The sequence below is a fragment of the Protopterus annectens genome, chromosome 9.part0 (genome assembly GCF_019279795.1).
Source record: "Protopterus annectens isolate FY-2018-M chromosome 9.part0, PAN1.0, whole genome shotgun sequence".
Taxonomy (NCBI): domain Eukaryota; kingdom Metazoa; phylum Chordata; order Ceratodontiformes; family Protopteridae; genus Protopterus; species Protopterus annectens.
In genome coordinates this window covers 1554034554-1554054177 of record NC_056743.1, presented here as the reverse complement: position 1 = coordinate 1554054177, position 19624 = coordinate 1554034554, and the positions used below count along the sequence as shown (strand labels likewise).

The window sequence follows — 19624 nt, the reverse complement described above, 5'->3', positions numbered from 1 at the left end:
AGATATTTAAAAATCCATTCTATCATGAGTTTGAACTTGGCTGTATCTATTTCTTTGGAATAATTCAAAAGTACAGTGCACTGAATTGCCTTCCTTACCACTGCCATTCTGTCGTAGGTGTTCCAAAGGATAAAGTTGGTGTGGCAAAACTGGATGCTGGCATCCAATTAACACACTGTAGTTTTACCTCCCATGTTTACAGAGTAAAATCAGTGTAATGTGAACTAGACTGTAGAGGTATAAGGGGCACAAAGCATATACATGTGTATATAAGGGGCACAAAGCATATACATGATGAACCTGTTCCATAGCAATCTTTTCATAAACTGGTCAGAGCAACCCGCACTGAGGACGAGCCCACACATGCATTCTTTTTTTTTTTGGGGGGGGGGGGGCTTCCAAGAAAATTGGCTTGGAGGCTGCTGCATCTTGGGACAATGACATTCAGTGACATCCCATCTCCCTTTCTTTCCTAGACAAGTGCATTTGAATCTTGTACACTTATGTGACTTTCTCATCTTTGAAAGTAAACTCTGGTTTAGTATAGCAAAGGGTGTATGGAATAAACCAGATTCTGGAGGTATTACACTGCTGAGATAGCATTCATATATTTTGCAACAAATTAAGTTTGAACTAAACTACATGCAACCTTTTTCACTTTAGTCCTGTGAAAACTGCAGTAACTGTCCATTTTGTACTCTGAAGTACTATGCATTTCTCATAAATGTAAAATTAATATACGAAGTTGCAAACAATTTGGTTCCTCCTCATTCATCAGTGTGACACTTGCACTTTTGTTTCCTCTGCTGATCATAAGGTGACAATGCTATGATTACAAAAAATGCTCTGTGTAAGTTGTGTCCTGAGAACAGTTGGTGAGTTGTGTTCATTTTTAAATTGAAAGATGTACACTAGTTTGTGTCTGCTAATGTGCATTTCCTTTTTCTAGATATAGATCCGCTGGATGTTGATGTATCCTCATTTCTGCAAACAATAGATGAGCTAATAGAATTGCCTCCATTGGAATGTGGTAGTCCATGAGAAACAGGTGGTTTTGCTTCTTAAAAGGAGTGGAAGGATGATGTCCTACAATCTCCAGAGTTGTTTTTGAAGATGGAACTGTGCAGATAGCTCCTAAGTTGCCCCCTTTCCCAAATTTTATAATGTAAATACTGGGTTTAATTATTTATCAAGTAAATGTTTTTCTGTAGTTTTGAAGAATTAAAGATTTTATTTGTTGTCTTAGAGTATCTGGTCTGTTTTTAACAGTATGTCATTAAAGTTTTAGCTGCAACACTGCCACAATCTTATCTGGGCAACTGCTTCAGAGAAATTCTGATTTGATTGGTATCAACACTGTATACTGGTATGAGAATCTTTGGATCTATCACTGTGCAAAATGCCATTTTTATTCCTTCCTAGCTGCCCCAGTGGGCAAACTCCAACGCACGGTATTGTATAGTAAAGCTAATTCGCCTCTGAAGCTACTTGACTGTCTTGCAGTAGTTCTTTGCCCTTATTCGGGAAAATTGGAACTGGTAAATGCCACATTTTTGGAGGTTTACTAAGGAGGCAGGGTAAAGCCTATCCAGACAAACTGACTTCAGAAATGGAATTTTCAGAATACTTTGGTATTGACAATGAAATAACTCTCAAATTCATGGATTTTTCACACTCAAAACATTGTCTAAATTCAGGGGGCTAGTCTTAACTGCAGGAAAGGGGGGTACACTTTTAACCAAATTAGGAGTAATGGTCAAAAAAGCTACTGCACTCATTTTGGGAGTGTTTGGTAAGAACAGGGTTAAAATGTGGATATGTGCATGCCTTCCATGACTAACTACTACAAGCCAGATATCTATAATTTTGTCTAAGACTATTGTAGGTATGTGTAAACCCCTAAGATGTGCAGCAGCAATCCCCAAGTACCCACTGAAAACAAGCACATGCAGCCAAAAACCTGACACTTTCTTGCAATAAAAATTTACCTGAATTAAGAAATTTGCTTGACTGACCCTAGCTGTCATTTCAGCAATTGCAGACATCCTTAGTTTGGTTCCTTGTTGTCTTAGTCAACTTATTTGTCAGCATTTAATAGCAAAACCATTAAGTTGCTGATTTTGCTTCTGATTCCTGCATGAGAGCAGACATACCTTTTGTGGCTGGGTGGTGGTTGCATCTCCTTTGTGTGTAGACTGAGAGTTGATCTGTGTAAAAGGGTTTACTCATTTTGAAATTCAGAAAATCCCATTTTTGAAAGAATGGGATTGTACTAGTGAATGCAAAGAATGTATTTTACAGTGTACCTGTACATGTGAATATACCCTTTTTCAGAAGTGTTGCGGCAATGTCTGTGGAGGGATACTCCAACCCTTTGCCAGGTTAGTGTTGGTAGATAGGGCCAGTATCCCACCTCTCATTCATAATCTGGCAATAGATGTAAGCAGAAGCCTATTTTAAAATAACTTTTTGCAAGTTGCAGTGCACTTATTTCACTACGGATTTTTAACTTTTTAAAATTATAACCTGAATGCCTGCTCCTTGTCCATGGATGGTGGCAGTCTTCGTACTGACAACTGCACGAGTACATTAAGGGGTACTCTCTAATTGTAAGGTGTCAGCTTTGAAACACAAGCTCTTACTCTGTGCTGTTTCTGTTTATCGAAATAGTCTGTAGTGTCCACTAATTGCAAGCAGCTCTGAGAAGGGTAAGTACTGCTGCTAAAAATGCCATTTAGATACGATAATGTACAAGTGTTATAGAGGAACCTTTATGGGAGAGTACCTCATCTGTACAATACAGATTTTAATTTCCTAAACATTATCTTTAAAACACCTTAAACTGACTTGAATTTGCCTATATTGTTCAGCACCATTTATTCATTAACTGCTGTGTGGAAAATAGAACAGAATCATGTTTATCACTCTGCAGTAGGCTTAGTGGAATGGGTTGTATCCTGCCAAGAATAAAACAACCAGCTTCCAAAGCTTTGGGCTACCTTCCATGTGATTTTAAAATGTCATCCTGAGCTGACTAAAGTTTGGGCAGCAAGCCCTTCAGAGCTTTTGAGGTTTGACAGTCTACTTGTGCTGTTTGAGTAGAAGTTTCCTTTGAGGGAAAAACGTGTATTTTTATAGCTTTCCTCTTCAGGAAAAGTTATATTTCAGCTAGGAGTTTTAACTGGCTTGTCAGACTGTACTGTACATTTAAATGGGGTAGTTTTTCCTGTCTGCTTATATTTAAAGCAACCACTTTTTCTGTGCACAAATTGTTTTACTTGCAGGGCTGGAATTTGCTGCCCCTTTTCCCTGGGGAAAGGGGCACTGTTTTTGGTTTGACCATGAAACAATTTGTTGGTACCATGATCTGTAATATCAGCCACAAAACTGAGCTAAGAAAACACTTTACCACATAAAGCAAGCAATTTAACTCATTCATAGGTGGATGACTGCTGTGCCTGTATGCACCTCGGGTCACTCCTACACTGGTTGCATGTTGTGTAGTATCTACAGCCACTATTGACCAGAGTTTAGCAATGTTCTGTAGCTTTTGAGGTCCCCTCAGTGGGCAAAGGAGTCATTCTCCTTTGTCATTTGACAAAACACCACGTTACTTCAATTTGCCCATTCTTGGAGGAGCTGCTCCTGCCATTAATACTGTGGCCCCATTTTTTTTTCCTGTCAAACTAAACTGGCATCCACTCAATTTCTTTGTCGTTTTACTGGGTCTGGCTCAAGGTTTAAAGAGATTTATCCTTGTGAAGGTCCCCCTCCAGGTAAAAAGAGGGATATTTCCTGAAGCGAGGCAAGATTCTGAATCTGGACAGGAGGGGGACTTTTTTCTCCAAATTTCTGATTTAGACTGCTCATAATTCAGTTACTAAAAATGAGATGTTACAGAAGGAACTTCCAGAACCTGCTCCTATTCCTCCACTTCTGTCAGCTTTGGAGGATATTACTGCCTGAAATTTCCTTGACCAGTGAGCTTAGCTGCCCCTAAATGCAGATAGGATGTGTAAAGTTACTCTAGTTTTATGCACTCCCAAATCTGTTCCAGAAAAATGGATCCTGCTGCTAAACCCTTAGAAATAGGATTGGAATTATGGATGTGAAGATTAAGTATGGGTAAAATGGTACATGCTTCAGCCACTTTGATTTTTCAGACTTGAATTATCTGGCTCATTTGTAAGGCTGATCTTAACCGAGGAATGCTTGTCTGCAGTTTCTTGATTTATATTCTCTGCCTCATGGTATGCAGTACAACTCTTCAAGGGCTATAGCCACTGACGCTGAGGTTTACCTGGCTGCATTTTCAGAACCTCCCAGATCTGAGTTGGCTAGAAGTTTATTTTTTGGCCGCTATGCTGTAGAGCTGATCAAAATGCAAGATGCAAGGATTTTTTTCGGCCCTCCTTTTCCAAAGGATTCTTTTGTAAGAAACAATCTTTACAAAGTAAAGGTAAACATAACATGGGGTCCCAAGATGAATTCTGGAAATTCCCAAAGCAAAGGACTGTCCTTGTCCAGTAAGTCAGTGACTGTTTCCCCCCTCTCACCTTGGCATCTTTTTTTTTTTTCTCCCAGAAAGCATCTGCACTTCAGTTTGCCAACGGTTCCCATCAAATGGGTTCTGAAGATCTTTCAAAGTTACAGACGTGAATTGGAGGAAATGCCTCCTTTTCAGGGGGTAGTGCCTTATTCTCCAGACTTTTCTTCCTGCCTATTGCATGCTGTTCCAGGGTGTGATAGAACCAGATGTTCTTAATGTTTCACTGTTGCAGTCATTGCATTTGGATCTGCCTGCAGGTATCCCTCAGCCAGACTGAATACCAGAGTCTTTGGATTTCTGCGTCTGATGCTGTCACTTCTTCCTTGACGTCAGGGGTATAAAACATGCAGTCGACGCAATTACATCAGTCTTTCTTGCCATGCGGCGCCCGAAGCGGAAGCAATTTGCAAGTGGCCGACTCCTGAAATTTTAATTTGAGTTTCAGACACGAAGTCTTCAAAAAAGCAATCTACCCCGTTGGGGATCCTTTTTCTTGCTCTAACCGATGTCTGTAAAATTAAACAATTGTCTTACCTGTGGAAAGCAAATACCTCATTTTCATTCTTACTGCATCCCCTGTTTAGGCACAGACAACTGTCCCTCGTCCATTTTGTGCCTTGTTCAACACCTGAACTATTTGTCTATTTTTGCAGCTAATTACTTTCGTACTCATTCTGTGTACTCCGAAATGGCTTTGTCAAGCCATCTGACTACAGATATTACAGAAAAACGTAAGGATAGACAGACCGCATAGGTCCAAAACTGCTGCCAACGCTTCCGTTAAGCTAGTTGCCAGTCTGCCAGTGCTCAGAGATGCTTTTGCAGCCCCTGATGCCTGCTACTTCTAATTCGCAGGCCTCTGCTGAGACCCATTCGGAGTCTGGTATGCCACAAGATGCTTCTTCGACTATAGAACCTGCGGTTGTCTCTACCTTGGGATTGGTCCAGAGCTGCTGTGCAGGCACGAGCTTCTGAGGGTGTTTTCAGGCCTACAGACATTCATATTAAACTGACGCGATCGTTTGCATCCAGGCCAAAAACTCGCACCACGCCTAGAAAACTGACAACCAAACTGCAGGCTGAGGCCCATATGCCTAAAAAACAAATGCTTAGAATGGCTGAAGACCTTATTGCCTTAATTAGAGGAAGCCAGCTTTCCCCCTCTAGAGACTTAGAACTGATTTTCTTTCTGATTCTTTTGATCAGGAATCTGATATTTCTGATTCTTTTGATCAGGAATATCAGGATTTGCCCTTATGTATTTATGAGGATTCTGAAGCAGAGGATTCCATTCCCTCTGCTTCCCCTCAAGAGGATTTTTCTTTTGGTGAAACCTTGCACACTTGGAGCATTTCTGCTGGGAAAGCCAGGATTACTCAGTCCAATAAGAGACTTGGGGAATTCTTACTACTAGCTCAACACAGGCCTTTAGCTATCCCTAATGTTCTGGACATTGTAGATGCTTTCTTGGAATCTAGCCTTGCCCCAGACTCAAGTTCCTCTTCAAGAATCCTTCTGTGGATCCAGAGACCCATTTCCCAAGGTCCAAAAGGCATTAAGGCTACTGCTGCCAAAAATCCTACCCCTTATGATAGAGATTCTAGAGACTTAGATGGGGTAAAAGTGTACACTTCTGCTACTTTGGCCATTAGGGCTTTAAATTGCCAGTTTCATATGTTAAAGTATCAGCAGCATGTTATGGGGCTACTTAAACATAAAATGTTGATTCCTGACTGTACTGAACATGAATTACAGGATTTAATGCATTCTGCAGAACAAGTTGGTAAACATACTTTGCAATGTGGTTTTGATGCTTTAGAAGCTTCTTCCAGGGCTGCTGTCACTTGGTCTGTAATTAGAAGGCATGCTTGGCTTGAAAACTTGCCAGATCATGTAAAACTAAATTACTGGATGCTCCCTTAAACTGACTGCCTTTTTGGTGGTAAAGTATAAGAATTCCTCAAAAGGATGGAGGAAAAAACTAAATCTATGCAAACTGTTACAGATTTCTTACAAGTGCAGCCTCCCAGATTCAGTAGGCATTGGCCTTCAAAGAACTGGTACTTTCCAGTCCCTTCTAGGCCTTAGTCCAAACCCAGGAACAGCAGACCACCTAGGCTACAGTCTTGGGCTACACACACCTAAACAGTGGGGGGCTCCCACTTCCAAAGCAGGGAGTAGTAAGCCACCCCTTACGGAAAAATGTCACTGACTTTAACCTTAACCCTTCCAAGCCCTGCTCCCTTAGGAGGAAAGCTTGCCCTGCATGCAAGAAACTGGAAAGTCATTCCCCAGGACAAATGGGTTTTGAACATAGTTTCTTAAGGATACAGATTTGACTATCGTACACACTACCAACCCCAAATGGTTGGCCAGACCTACCCCAAATCAATAGACAGAGGCCCAACAGCAGGTTCTCTCCTCAATATCAGGGCTATTCAACCTGTCCCAGCAGAACAAAAGGGGCAAGGTTTTTATTAAAGACTTTTTCTGGTACCCAGAAAAGACAACTGGCATCCTATCCTAGACCTCTATTCTAACTACCTTTCTGGTAGTTCCAAAATTCAAAATGCTAACTCTGCAACAGCTTCTTCCCATGCTAGCAAAGGATGCCTGGCTGGAAACCCTAGACTTAAAGGAAGCTTACCTCCACATCCCAATAAGGGAATCTTCCAGGAAGTACTTGGTGCATGGAGCCTGTCCTGAAGCATATCAGTTCTCTGCACTTCCCTTTGGCTTGTCTACTGCGCCAAGAGTATTCAGTGTCTAGCTCCAGCCATTGCATTTTGCAGGCAGAGAAATATTGAAATTTACCCATACTTGGACAATTGTCTTATTCAGGCAGAAAGCCAGGACTTGCTATTAAAATACCTGGCATTCGTAAAGAAACTTCTAACCTCTCTGGGGTACACCATCAGTGAAAAGAAATCTCACCTAGTACCTTGACTGATTGTATTCCTGGGAGCAAGCTTGAGCACAGTTTCCCAGATGGCATTCCTCACTCCAGAGAAACAAGTTTGAGAACCTACTTCAAACTATTGGCCACAAAACCCCAGCTATCTGAAAGGAAAATACTGCAAGCCCTGGGGTTCATGGCCTCTTGCATTTTACTAATTCCATATCCAAGACTGCATATGAGGAAACTCCAATGGTATCTAAAAAGCCTATGGTGTCAACATTCTCAGGACCTGGAAACAATGATTTCTATCATTCCTTGTATGAAGATGAGTTCCTTTGTTGGCAGAGGCCTGCTACCACAAGGGGCTCCCTTTCACTCTACCCCCTGCCACTCAAACCCTAACAGATGCATCAGACTATGCATGGGGGGGCTCACATGGCAGGGCAGTGCATTCAGGGCAGATGGAACTTTCCGAGACAGATGCACCCTGCATATCAATCAAAAAGAAATGTTAGCTGTACAGAATGCTCTGACAGGCTTCAAAGACCATATTCTTCCAGAACAACTATTTGTACATAAACAAGAAGGATGGAACCCACTTGTACCCTCTACAAACTAGCCATGGCTCTGTGGAACACACCCTTGAGCTACCAAGTACAGCTGCAAGCTCAATTCCTACTAGGCAAAGTAAATTCACTGGCAGACTACCTAAGCAGAAATCTCTTGGACCCACACAAATGGAAACTAGAACCCAAAATATTCCTCCTGTTTAACAAATGTACTACAGAGGTATACCTGTTTGCCTTCCCTCAAAACTACCAATTGCACAATTCTGCACATGAACTCCCCACAGCCAAGCTTGGAAAGTGGATGCCCTGTCCACCTGGGAAAGCCTCTCAGTTTATGCCTTTCCCCTCTGCCTCTCCTCTCAAAGGTCCTACTAAAGATCAAACGGGACAAACCAAGGATAATGATTGCACCAGACTGTCCACGCCAGCACTGATGCCCCCTCTTGTGCAGTATGACACTGCTACAACCATGGCACCTGCCTCAGACCCCCTTCCCTGCTGTCCCAGCAGGTGGGCTAGATTCTGCACCCTCTGGTTCAAACCCTGAACCTTGCAGCCTGGCTAATTCCTTGAGTGCTCCCCTAGCATCCTTCAGTAAGCAGGTACTGGATGTCATTCTGGAAGCAAGGAGTCCTAGTACTAGAAAATTCTATGCTGAAAAGTGGAAAAGATACTGTTCCTGAAGCCTAGCTCAGGGGATGGGCACAGCTGTGCCCAGCTTACCTCGTATTCTACAGTACTTAACAGAAATGCTCCACAAGAGCCTGTCCTTATCAGTTAAAATTCATGCCTCTGCCATTTCAGCACATAATACTGAGCCACCCCTCTTCTCTCACCCCTTGCTTAAAGCAATTCCTTAGAGGGGCCAAAAATTAAGACCCCCCCCAGGAGAGCTTCCACTCCAGCCTGGTACCTTAACTTTGTATTTGAAAAGCTCACCCCCCCCCCACCTTGAACCAGCTGCTACAGCAGAGTTGAAATTCCTTTCTTGGAAAACAGTCTTCCTTCTAGCCATTACTTCAGCTAGAAGAGTGTCTGAATTATAGGCCCTCGTAGCAGTGGAACCCTTCATTATCTTCCATGCGGACAGGGTTTCCCTCAGGATTAATCCTTCCTTTATGCCCAAGGTGGTGTCTTCTGTGGTCCTAAATCAGTCCATTTGCCTACTTTTTTTCCCTAATCCACAAAACCAAAGGGGAACAAATACTGTACTCTGGACGTGCACAGACTACATAGGCTTAGTCCTATCTAAATAGATCTATCAGAATCTTAACAGCTTCTAGTTAGCTTTGCTGCAGGGGCAAAGGGGAAGGCTATTTCAAAGTAAACCATTTCCAAATGGATAGCCCATTGCATCGATTTCTGCTACAAGCACCATGGAGAACCTACCCCACAGGGGATAAGATCACATTACACCAGGGCTGTATCTACCTCTGACATTTCTGAGAGGTCCCTACCAGGGACATCCTAGAAGCTGCTACTTGGAGCTCTGTACACCTTCACCAAGCATTACCACTTTGCCTATCTTTTCTAAATCCAGAGCTGGATTTGCCACTGCAGTCTTGCAGGGATCAATAGCTGGCCCTAATGCTCTTTCTCTTCCCTTCCTTCGCTTTGGGAATTGACCCAAATGTGATCACTAACAGTGAAACACTAACATAGTACAGTTGTGTACACTTGCCATAAGTGTAGATGTTAGTGTATTCACTGTTGCAGTCCTGGTTACCCTCCATCCAGCCCCCTGACTTCTCTTGGCTCTACCTTTCCTTTTTGTTTGGCATATATAATAGGTTCATAGGTAGGTACTAGGCTATCTGCCTGAGGCAACTTGTAAGCCTAGCCAAAGTGTCAGCTTTTGCCGCCCCATTGATTAACTGATTCTCTGTCAGGCAGAGCCAATGAAGTGATCCCAGGGGTGTATTTTGTTACCCATCCACTCGTCAAGGTTTCTCTTGAGCATTAGTGAGAGGGGCTCTGCCTGATGTAATTTGGAATTTTGTTCCAAAGTATGGGGAGTCTGTAGGAATCTATCCCTCCAGCATGTTCTATTTATTGTGGCGAGGTTTAGCTCACTAGACCGCGTGGCTTGCAGTGACTTGGATTTCTTTAGGTGGAGCATGTCCATCAATTCTGAGTTGGACATGGCTTTGCAAGTCAGGCAGAGATCATCGTTGAGTAAGCGATATGCCACTGAGTACAGCCGGAGTTTTTTCAGTTGGACTGCATAGGACATATGTCTGAGATGAGTAATCATCTTGGTGAGGTACTTTTGTGGTCTTTCCAGCTGTTGGAAGTGTCTTGTGAGGTGCATCCCAAATGGGGCATGTACTCCTGATGGGTCTAATGAGCGACTAGTAGAGGGGCCCTATAACCTCTTTATTTCTAGGTGCGAACCCTTTAGTAATTGGATGGACCACATAGGATTTCCTATCTACCTGGGTCTCCAGATCTCTATTACCCCTTCTGTATTAAGGGGGCTGCCACCTATGTGGTAATTTGTGGGTGTTTTGTTTTTCTCAAATGGGATGACTATGCATTTTTTGGCATTTAGCTTGAGGCCATGACTGACACCAGGTGTCCATCTCAGTAAGACCCTTTTGGAGGATGTCTGTGTCAGCTGCGGAGTCAATTATGGCTCCCAGTTTGCAGTAATCTGTGAACTTTGTTAGCCATAGTCATCCTGTGTTTGCCTGTACTAAGTATATGCCAAACAGTAGGGGTCCCAGGACCAAGCCTTGCGGGACACCATTTGTGACCAGTTTAGGGTCTGACCTGGAGCCCACTATTCTTACTGTGAGTTCTCTAAGCCAGTTGGCAACCCATCTCGTGATGTAGGGGTTTATGTTCAGGCTGGTGAGTCTGTAATATCAGAGTTGGGGAATGGTGTCAAAAGCCTTGAGGTCAAGGTAGGCTGTGTGAACCACCTTTCCCTAGTCTATGGCCTTGGTGACTTGTCTGTCAGCCAGGTTTAGTAGGCATGATCTTCCCTTAAAGCTGAACTGGGTCGGGTCAAGTGTTTGGAGGTTCCCAATGTCTTTGTTAATGAGTTACATGATGTGCTCCATAGCCTTGCAGACCAGGCTAGACAGGCTTATGGGGCGATAGTTACAAGGGTCAGTTGTGGCCCCTCCTTTGTGGAGAGGAATAACCATTGATGTGTGCCATTCTAAGGGCACGTAGCCTGTGGAGAGGCTGAGGTTGAATAGCATGTTTAGGTGGGTTAGTTCGTTCTGTGGTTCGTGCAAGATGCAGCCTGGGACACAATCTGGTCCCATTGACGCTGTATTTTTGGCTTTTGAAAGGGCTGTTTTCACCTGGGAGTTTTTTTTGGGAGGGGACACTACACTTTTCTGGTATTGTTGTGGGCCCTTTTGGAGGTGAGAGGGAGGTGAAGCTTGCACTGAATCCATCTGCCAGGATGTTGGCAATATCAGTAGGTTCAGTATATTTTGTGCTATTTTGCACTACAGTGCATATCTGTGAGTTGCAACTTAGATTCTTAACATGGCTAACTAAGGCTTTGTGGTTTATCTTTTGAATCCTTGGCTATTTTTCTTTCAAAGTTAGCCTTGGATGATTTCATGAGGGGCTTTAGTTTCTTACTGATCAGGGATTTCTCCTTGGGATTTGCTTTTTTTCTGAACTAGTTTCATCCTATTGTATAGACTGTTTATTGCAGGTGTCCATTAAATTGGTTTCCTTCTCTTAGAGGACTGAGTCTTGGTTTTGCTAGGGATGGCACGATCCATGTATCCTTGTAGGTGCTCAAAGTGCATTTGTAAAGGTTTCTGCATCTTGGGCAGCGTTATCCTTTAGTGTGGGGGCTGTGAAACGTACCACCTCTGTCTTAAGGTGAAGTTTGCTTTAGAAAAGTTTTTACTGTGGTTTCCTTAGTTTGGGGTGGTGGACATCCAGAGTGATTAGTTTATGGTCTGATCTAACCAGTGACTGGTTGACCTCCGGTGTGGAACACCTGTCGCCCATGTTTGTGATCAGGTCCAATATGTTTTCACCTCTGGTGGGGGAGTTTACCAGCTGATCCAGGGCATTTGAGTTGATGTATTCCAGGAAGCACTTGTATCATGTGTATTTGCTTTTTGCTGGGGGTGTACCATACCATAATTGCTTCTTATTGTGGAGGCGCCTGACATCTGGGGCAAGAAAAACTGATGGAATGGTGTCTGCTGCATGTTTTATACCCCGGACGTCAAGGAGGAAGTGACTGCATCTGACAGAGAAATCTGAAGACTGGGATTCAGGCTGGCTGAGGGCTACCTGCAGGCAGATAACCCAAATGTGATGACTGCAACAGTGAATATACTCCAACATCTACATTTATGGCAAGTGTACACAACTGTACTTTCCCCTTCCCAGTCTCTCTGGTCCCAGCACTAATGCCCCTTTTCTATTCAGGACCCAGTGCTGGGGTTTGTCAAATGAAATCACTTGGAGACCAGTATCCTGAAATACAGGTCTTCCATTCTCCCTCCCTATTACAAAGCTGTCACCACAGATGCCCCTACTTTTACTTTGGGAACTGTTTCATGAGGGACTAGTGCAAGCTATGTGGGGCACAAAGGGCAACTCTAGCACATTAATGAGATGCTTTGATCAAGGCCCCCAAATGAGATTCCCAATGACCAAAGATGGTTCAGTGTTGGGACTGTACCACAGTCGTGCTAATGTGCTACAAGGAGGGAATGAGGTTGTACCCCTTCAGCAAACTAGCCACATTAGCTTGGGATATAGCTTCACTGCAGTCTTTACAGGCTGAACAGGACAAGGGCATTCATTAATGGAAACTAGATCAAGGGGTCTTCCAAGATTTGATCCATTTGTGGGCAGTTCAAGAAGACCACTTTGTTCAGAGAGGAGTCTGCTGGCAATATTCTGCTGCTGGACTCCATGCAAGAAAGCTTGGAAGAAGGATGTTCTCCACTGGACAGGAATGTTCCTCTGTGCTTTCCACTAATATCCAAGATACTGCTGAAGATTTAGAAGGAATCCCCCAGTATCATTGTGGTGACTCCCTTCTGGCTCAGGCAACCGCATTTCTCCTTTTTGGAAATGGTTGGGGTCCATTACCACAAATTCCTCAGACTGGCTCTATTCATACAAGAACAGGGCTGTATACACCCAGATAACAATCCACTTCATTTGACTGCCTGGATAATAGGGTCTTGGTTACCCATTTACAAAGGATGTGCAGCAGCTACTAATGGAGTCAAAGCCTGCTACTAGAAAATCATACCTTAACAAATGTAAGTTTTTTTTAGTTGGTACCAGCAACATAACCAGCACCCATTCAGGAATAGTTCTGTGATTTTTACAATGTTTGAGTTACTATATGGCTTTTCTTGCTGATTTGTACATTTTATCTGCCATTTGAGTGTCTGACATGAGTGTCTTTAAAGAGGATCTATGGGCAAAGTATTTTTGAAAGCAGTTTTGCATAAGAGGTCTTCAAGAAAACTGGTAGCTCCTCCCTGGAGTATAAATTGCACCTGGCTCCATTTGAAGCAGCAAACCTGACTAATTTGAGGCTTTTACCATAGAAAAATTTACCAAGTGGTATCTAGTTGCAAGCTGATATGGTGAGTCAACCCAGTCTCACTTTCCACAGGGCCAGGGTTTCTTTAGGCATAAAGATCAGTTCTGAAAGTCTTATTACAGTTTAAGACCAACAATCCATCTCCATTTTTCTTTGTCCAAGCTGAGGGAGCGGATACTCCATACCTTGAATGTCCACCGACAACTGTTACCATCTTGATGGAACTCAATTTTAAATATTTTTTTTTTTTTTTTTTTTTTTTTTTAGTATTCCAGAAGCTGCAACTTGTTCCTCTGTATTTACAAAGCACTGTACATTTCTCCTTTAGGTCTACATGTCTTTACAAAGACCTTTCTCCAGACTCTTCCACCTCCCAAATGTAGTTGGCTAGGGTAATTTACCCTTGTAGTGCAGCAGTAATCCATGATTAACATGGTGCAGTTGTGTAACAATCTTGAATGACAACTGCAGTAGCCACTCCCTCCATTCCCCTTTTATGGTGTTTATGTTGGTATGGTTATTCCTAGCATTGTCGTTTTAGGGCTTGGGAAAGCTCCAAAGCTTTTGGTGCCCAAATTTGTCAGCTGTCTGGTCATTTAGGGTGTGGAGGCTGGCTATTTTATCCTTAGCATGATATAACCCGCATAGCAAAGGCTACTGGAGCAGTGAATTAACATGTTATGGAAAGTTTACTTGCACAACTGTACTGTCCTGATTAAACGTAACTGTACAGCCAGGAGTCTGACCCACTGAAATTCCTGTCTGGGCCCAAAACCAGTCAACTTCTGAGTTAATTCCCTAACATTCTGGAATTTCTATAACTGTCCCAAGGTGCTTTAACCCTCGGTTTTTCCACTAAAATCAATGCATGTATGACCAGGACAAACTAAAATTTATTTGGTAGTTGCTAATATTCTGTAAAGGCATGGAGAGAACTGTTCCAAAGTATGATTAAGAACAATTTTACAATCTTCAAAAATATAAACTTCTACAATTAACCAATGTATTTGCACTGATTTAAGTAAGAATAAATACATTTATCACCATCTTGTAAGTTTGGTATAGTGCAAATGAAGTGGGAGAACTGGGTTCAGGCATTTAGTCAAGATTTTAAAATTTTCTCCCAACTTTGCACAATGTACAGTCTTGAATTCTAAACATTTTGCCTTGCTCGGGGATCATGCAGTTCATCAAAATACTTTATTTCTGCGTAAGGGCTTTAGCCTTCAGTAACTGAAAACTGCATCTCCAATACTTGTAGCTCTAGCCTGTGTATCTCCACTTGTATGTTTGTCCACTTTCTCCAAAGGTATACCATAATGCATAATCTGACATTGTTGCCTTCATTTGATCTTCAACCTGTGGGTATAGGCACAGATCTCTCTGCCGAGCTGGCCATATCCAAGCTATGGTGCTGAAATGGAGCTGCTCCCCCTCTCCATCCCTTCAGATCTCATTTGTTGCTATTCCAGCTACAAATGAGTAATCTGAGCTCCATCTTGGGTTTTTTTGTCTAGTGTTGGGAATGGTACTCGTACTGTTTCTATAATTTTCTAAACTTCCCCTACCCTTTGCATTTTACATTGGGCATTTCTATTATAGTTCTGTTCAGTAGATTCCCCTTGTCTTTCTATCATAGCTGGCAAGTCTGAGAAGGGTGCGGGATTTAAGAAATGTACTGGGTGTGGGCATACCATCCCACCCTCAGATGGTCATACAGTGTGTGTAGTGTGTTTCAGTGTTCTTCACCTAGACACTGGGTGTTCTATTTGTGCAAGTTTTTCCCCTCATACCCTTGCGGACAGGAGACACAAGTTGATATTACTGGGTTTATTACCCAGTTCTAGTGTGGGTGCAGGGACTCTTACTCCTGGTAAGTCGAAGCAGGGGTGTGGACAAGGAGGAAGAGGAGGGAGACAAATCTAAAAGCAAGATTCCAGAGAAGTGGAGACTGAATCTTCCCCTGCTGTTGGTGAGCCTTCTCCCAAAATCAGGCCTAGGTCATCTTCCCCTAAGCTTAGGTTCTCACCTGAGCCCCTGGAGTCAGCCTTGCCCAGGCACCACTCCTGGTCTGCTTCCATAGCTTCCTCTGCCAGGTCCTCCCGTAGTTTCTCAGAAGTGGATTTGTTTAGATTGTACTTGCGGGCTCAGATCCAGCTGGAAGTACTTCCTGTCCCCTCCCCTCTGGGAGCAGGGAGTCCTTCCTGGGCATTGTCCTTTCCCGGTGCTTTGGGCCCTGTGGTTGCTGGAGTTCCTGGCATCGAGGGGTTGATGTTTTCTTCGCTGACCATGGCCTTGGGTTCCTTGACCCCTTTTTCCTAAAGAGCGTTAGTGAGAGTGGCTCTGCCTGATGTAATTTGGAATTTTGTCCCAAAGCATGGGGAGTCTGTAGGAATCTATCCCTCCAGCATGTTCTATTTATTGTTGTGGCGAGGTTTAGCTCTGAGTAGTAGCTTGCTTGGCACTGGGTACAAGGGTTTGGCATTTGTATAAAGGCTTTTGGTGCCTTCCCTCCCCTTGGAGCATCAGACCTGAGCAGCTCTGCACCAATCCCCCCCCCCCCATCGGCACCTATGGGATTGGGTGCTTTGACACAGCTGGCATTGAGTGTTTCTGCACAGATGTGTGAGGGACTGATTTCCTGTTCGTGCGTAGTGCAGAGGGTCCTCTACTTCGATGTTGAGATCCTCAAGGTCTTCCCCTCTGGATCCTCTTCTGCTCCAGCTGGACTCTCCATCTCCAGCCCTCCGCTTCAAAGATAGCCGGCCCCTAACCTCCAGGCATTTCTCTGTGGAGCCCCAGGCTTCCAGTTCCTCCCCAGAGTCTCCCCCCAGGGCGGTCCACAAAGTATGTGTGCAAAAGGAGTCATGTTAACTCCACCTCTGAGTCTGTCACAGATGACACTGACTGGGAAGGTGAGGACTCCCCTTGATCTCCACCTGATGTCTCCTTTGGGGACACTGGAAATTCTGCGGTGAAGGGTGGATGGTCTGCCCCAAAGCTCAATCTAAATGAGTCTGTGTTTCTGGCGGAGTTTGGCACAGGCCCATCTATTTCCTGGGTGACACCCCCCCCCATGGACCATTTAGTAGACCTTATCGCCCACAGGGCATGGAGGGAACCAGGCAAGATGGAACAATTGCCAAATGCCCCAACAAAATACTTGGGCCCCTGCCAGATGGGACTTTTTAGCAGAAGACCGTCCCTGTTGATGCTTTGGTGGTTGCAGCTGACACAAAAGAGTTCACCCAGGAGAGCTCCTCTGTCCATCCTCCTGATGTAGTCCAGAGCAATAGACTGGAGAAGCATGTGTATACATCAGCGACCTTTTCCCTGAGGGTGCTGAATTACTTGGAACATGTTACTAGACTACAAAGATTCCTCTGAGTAACTGTATGCATCTACCCCAGAGTCCATGACGGCAGAGGGGAATATCTCTTCTCTACACTGGCCACGCTCAAAGCTATTTCTAACACCTCCTATGAGGCTCCTTTCCTATGCATTGGAAGGCTTGTCTAGGGCAGCTGGTTCAGGCATCGCTATTAGGCATCTTGTCTGGATGCAGCTTTGTGATTTCTCTGAGCCCTTCAAGGCATCCTTCACGAACGCCCCCTTTGGATCTTCCCTGTTCGGTCCATCCATGAAGGAGACTTTAGCCTAGTGTGAGAAGGATGGTAAGACCCTGTCTGCCACTGGAATCTGCTTTACTCAAACATTCCTCCTTTCGGTATCTGAGGCAGTAAGAGGCTGTGGTTCCAATCATCCAAGACTTTCCATCAGGGCAAACTTGCTGACTTCCCCTATAGGCAAATTGGGGAATGGTTCTTTTAGACACCACCCTAGGGGCAGGAAGGCTTTGAGACCAAGAGACTCCGGACTCCTGCTGGACAGACCCTTCCAGCAACCTTGATGTGTTGCTTGGCTGTCCTACCCAGGAGATAGTCGGGGGGGGGGGTTGGTTTTCTCTGTATCCATCAGCCTGAGAAGCTATCGCATCTGATGGGTGCCAAGGATAATATTCAAGGGGGTATCTGATTTCCTTTCTTCATCCTCCAAGGGCCTGAACATCACTCCTGGATGTTCCACCTGCTCACAGGGAGGCAACCGAACTGAAAATCGCCAAGCTGCTCAACAAGCGAGTCATCCAGCCTGTCCCCCCAGAACTATTCAGATCAGGTGTCTATTCACTGTTCTTTTTGGTGCCCAAAAAAGACAGGAACACAGACCGATATTTGATCTTGCCGGACTGAACAGGCTCGTCACCAAAACCAACTTCTGGATGGTTACAATTCAGTCCATTCTTCCATACATCCAGAAGGACTTCTGGATGTGCTCTATATTGACCTCCAGGAAGCATACTACCATATAAAGATGGACAAGTGTCATAGGAGGTTCCTACGCTTCTGAGTGTAGGAGCTAGGCATCATCAGTTCAGGGTTCTCCCCTTTGGCCTCATCACACCCCAGGGTGTTCCAAGTGGTAGCAGTACTAGCACCATATCTAAGACTGCAGGGGATACAGGTTTTCCCCTATCTGGAAGACTGGCTGCATCCACCAAGCATCAGCTTCTTCAGGCCAGGGAACAGTTCTTTCAGTTAGCTTTGACCTTGGGTACCATGATAAATTTTCCCAAATCAAAATTGAAGCCTCTTCATTCCCTGGAATTCATCAGAGTGCTATTGAATACTTCTCTGTTCAAGGTTTTTCTTACCATGGAGAGGATTCAGTCTCTTCAGGGCTAGATAAGCATTCTAGACACCTCAGCCATCAGCAGCCCAAATCCTTCAAGTTCTGGGAACTATGGCAGTGACCATTGTCATTTCATCCTTGGCAAGGCTTCACATGTGGGTTCTTCAATGGACTCAGTCCAATGGTCACTTCTGGACCAGCTTCTCTCTCCTATTCAGCTATACAGGACCTGTCAGTCCTCTCATGTGGTGATTAAATGTTCAGAATCTAGCAGAGGGTCTATCTTTTGTGGCTCTCCAGTGGCCACAGCTGCCTCCAGGCGCATGTGGGGAGCATTGTCTGGGATGGGACTGTAAAAGGGACGTGGTCAGAAATCAATCTTCACATCAGTGTTCTGGAGATGAGGGCAGTGCTTCTGGCATTGCAAGAGCTGCATTCTTTTCTCCCACAAGGAATGATTATGATACAAACATGGCTGTGGTCTGGTATATCAACAGAGGAACCGGATCTTACCCCTTTTGTCAAGAGGCCATGAGTTTGTGGGAATGGGAGATCTCCAGGCTGCTTTCTTGCAACGCACATTTGGGGAGTTCCAACATCCTAGCTGACAAACTCAGCAGGCCTATTCTGTCTCCTCATGAGTGGTCTCTGAAAAAGTCTGACATCTTCCAGACATGGGGTCAACTGAGCTGCAATCTTTTCACCTCAACTTCCAACGCTAAGTACAGCGACCTCTTTGCCCTGATTCCTCCCAAAGGAGGGACTCCCAGAGATGCTCTATGCTTGCTCCCCTGGTCTGTTGTATGCGTATCCTCTTATAGCAAAATTTCTTCAGAAGGCTCGGAGGACGAGGTGCCGTGTGATCCACTTTCTCCCTTCTAGCCTTATCTGGTTTGGTTCCCCTTTCATCTGTCATTTCTCCTTTGGTTCTGGATCTGATTTTCAATCCATTGAGCAACTTCCATGCTGATCTGGGCAACCTTAAGCTCACAGCTTGGATTCTGCAGTCCCAATGATGACTATATTTCCCGGGCTATCAGCCCCTGTGAAGCACATATTGCTTTCTGCTCACAAGTCATTCACTAAGATTATCTGTGCTAGTAAATGGAAGAGGTTTTCCATTTGGGCTTCCCACAATTTGGTGGTTTCCTTTACTGCATCTGTTCCTTCAGACTTTCTGGCATGTATTTTCAGCCAAGGCGCTAGTTCATCTACGGTGAAAGTTCAACTAGCTACCATATCTCATGTCTGGCTAAAGCATTCTTTAGCTGCTTCTAGATTGTTTGGCCACTTCTAGATCAAGGCCTACAGCCTCCCATTAAGAATCCAGTTCCCCCTTGGGACCTAACATTTGTACTTCAGGTGGA

The 19624-nt window shown here is 44.2% G+C and overlaps 1 protein-coding gene across 1 annotated transcript in view; it reads left to right on the top strand.

Moving 5' to 3' along the window:
- PTTG1 (PTTG1 regulator of sister chromatid separation, securin) overlaps positions 1-1247 on the top strand; it is a 232855-nt gene extending 231608 nt beyond the window's left edge. The window contains exon 6 of the mRNA XM_044082495.1: positions 950-1247. Coding sequence (XP_043938430.1) covers positions 950-1041 — 92 coding nt within the window. The 3' untranslated portion in view covers positions 1042-1247. The remainder of the gene's footprint in view (positions 1-949) is intronic.
- The last annotated feature ends 18377 nt before the right edge of the window (positions 1248-19624 follow it).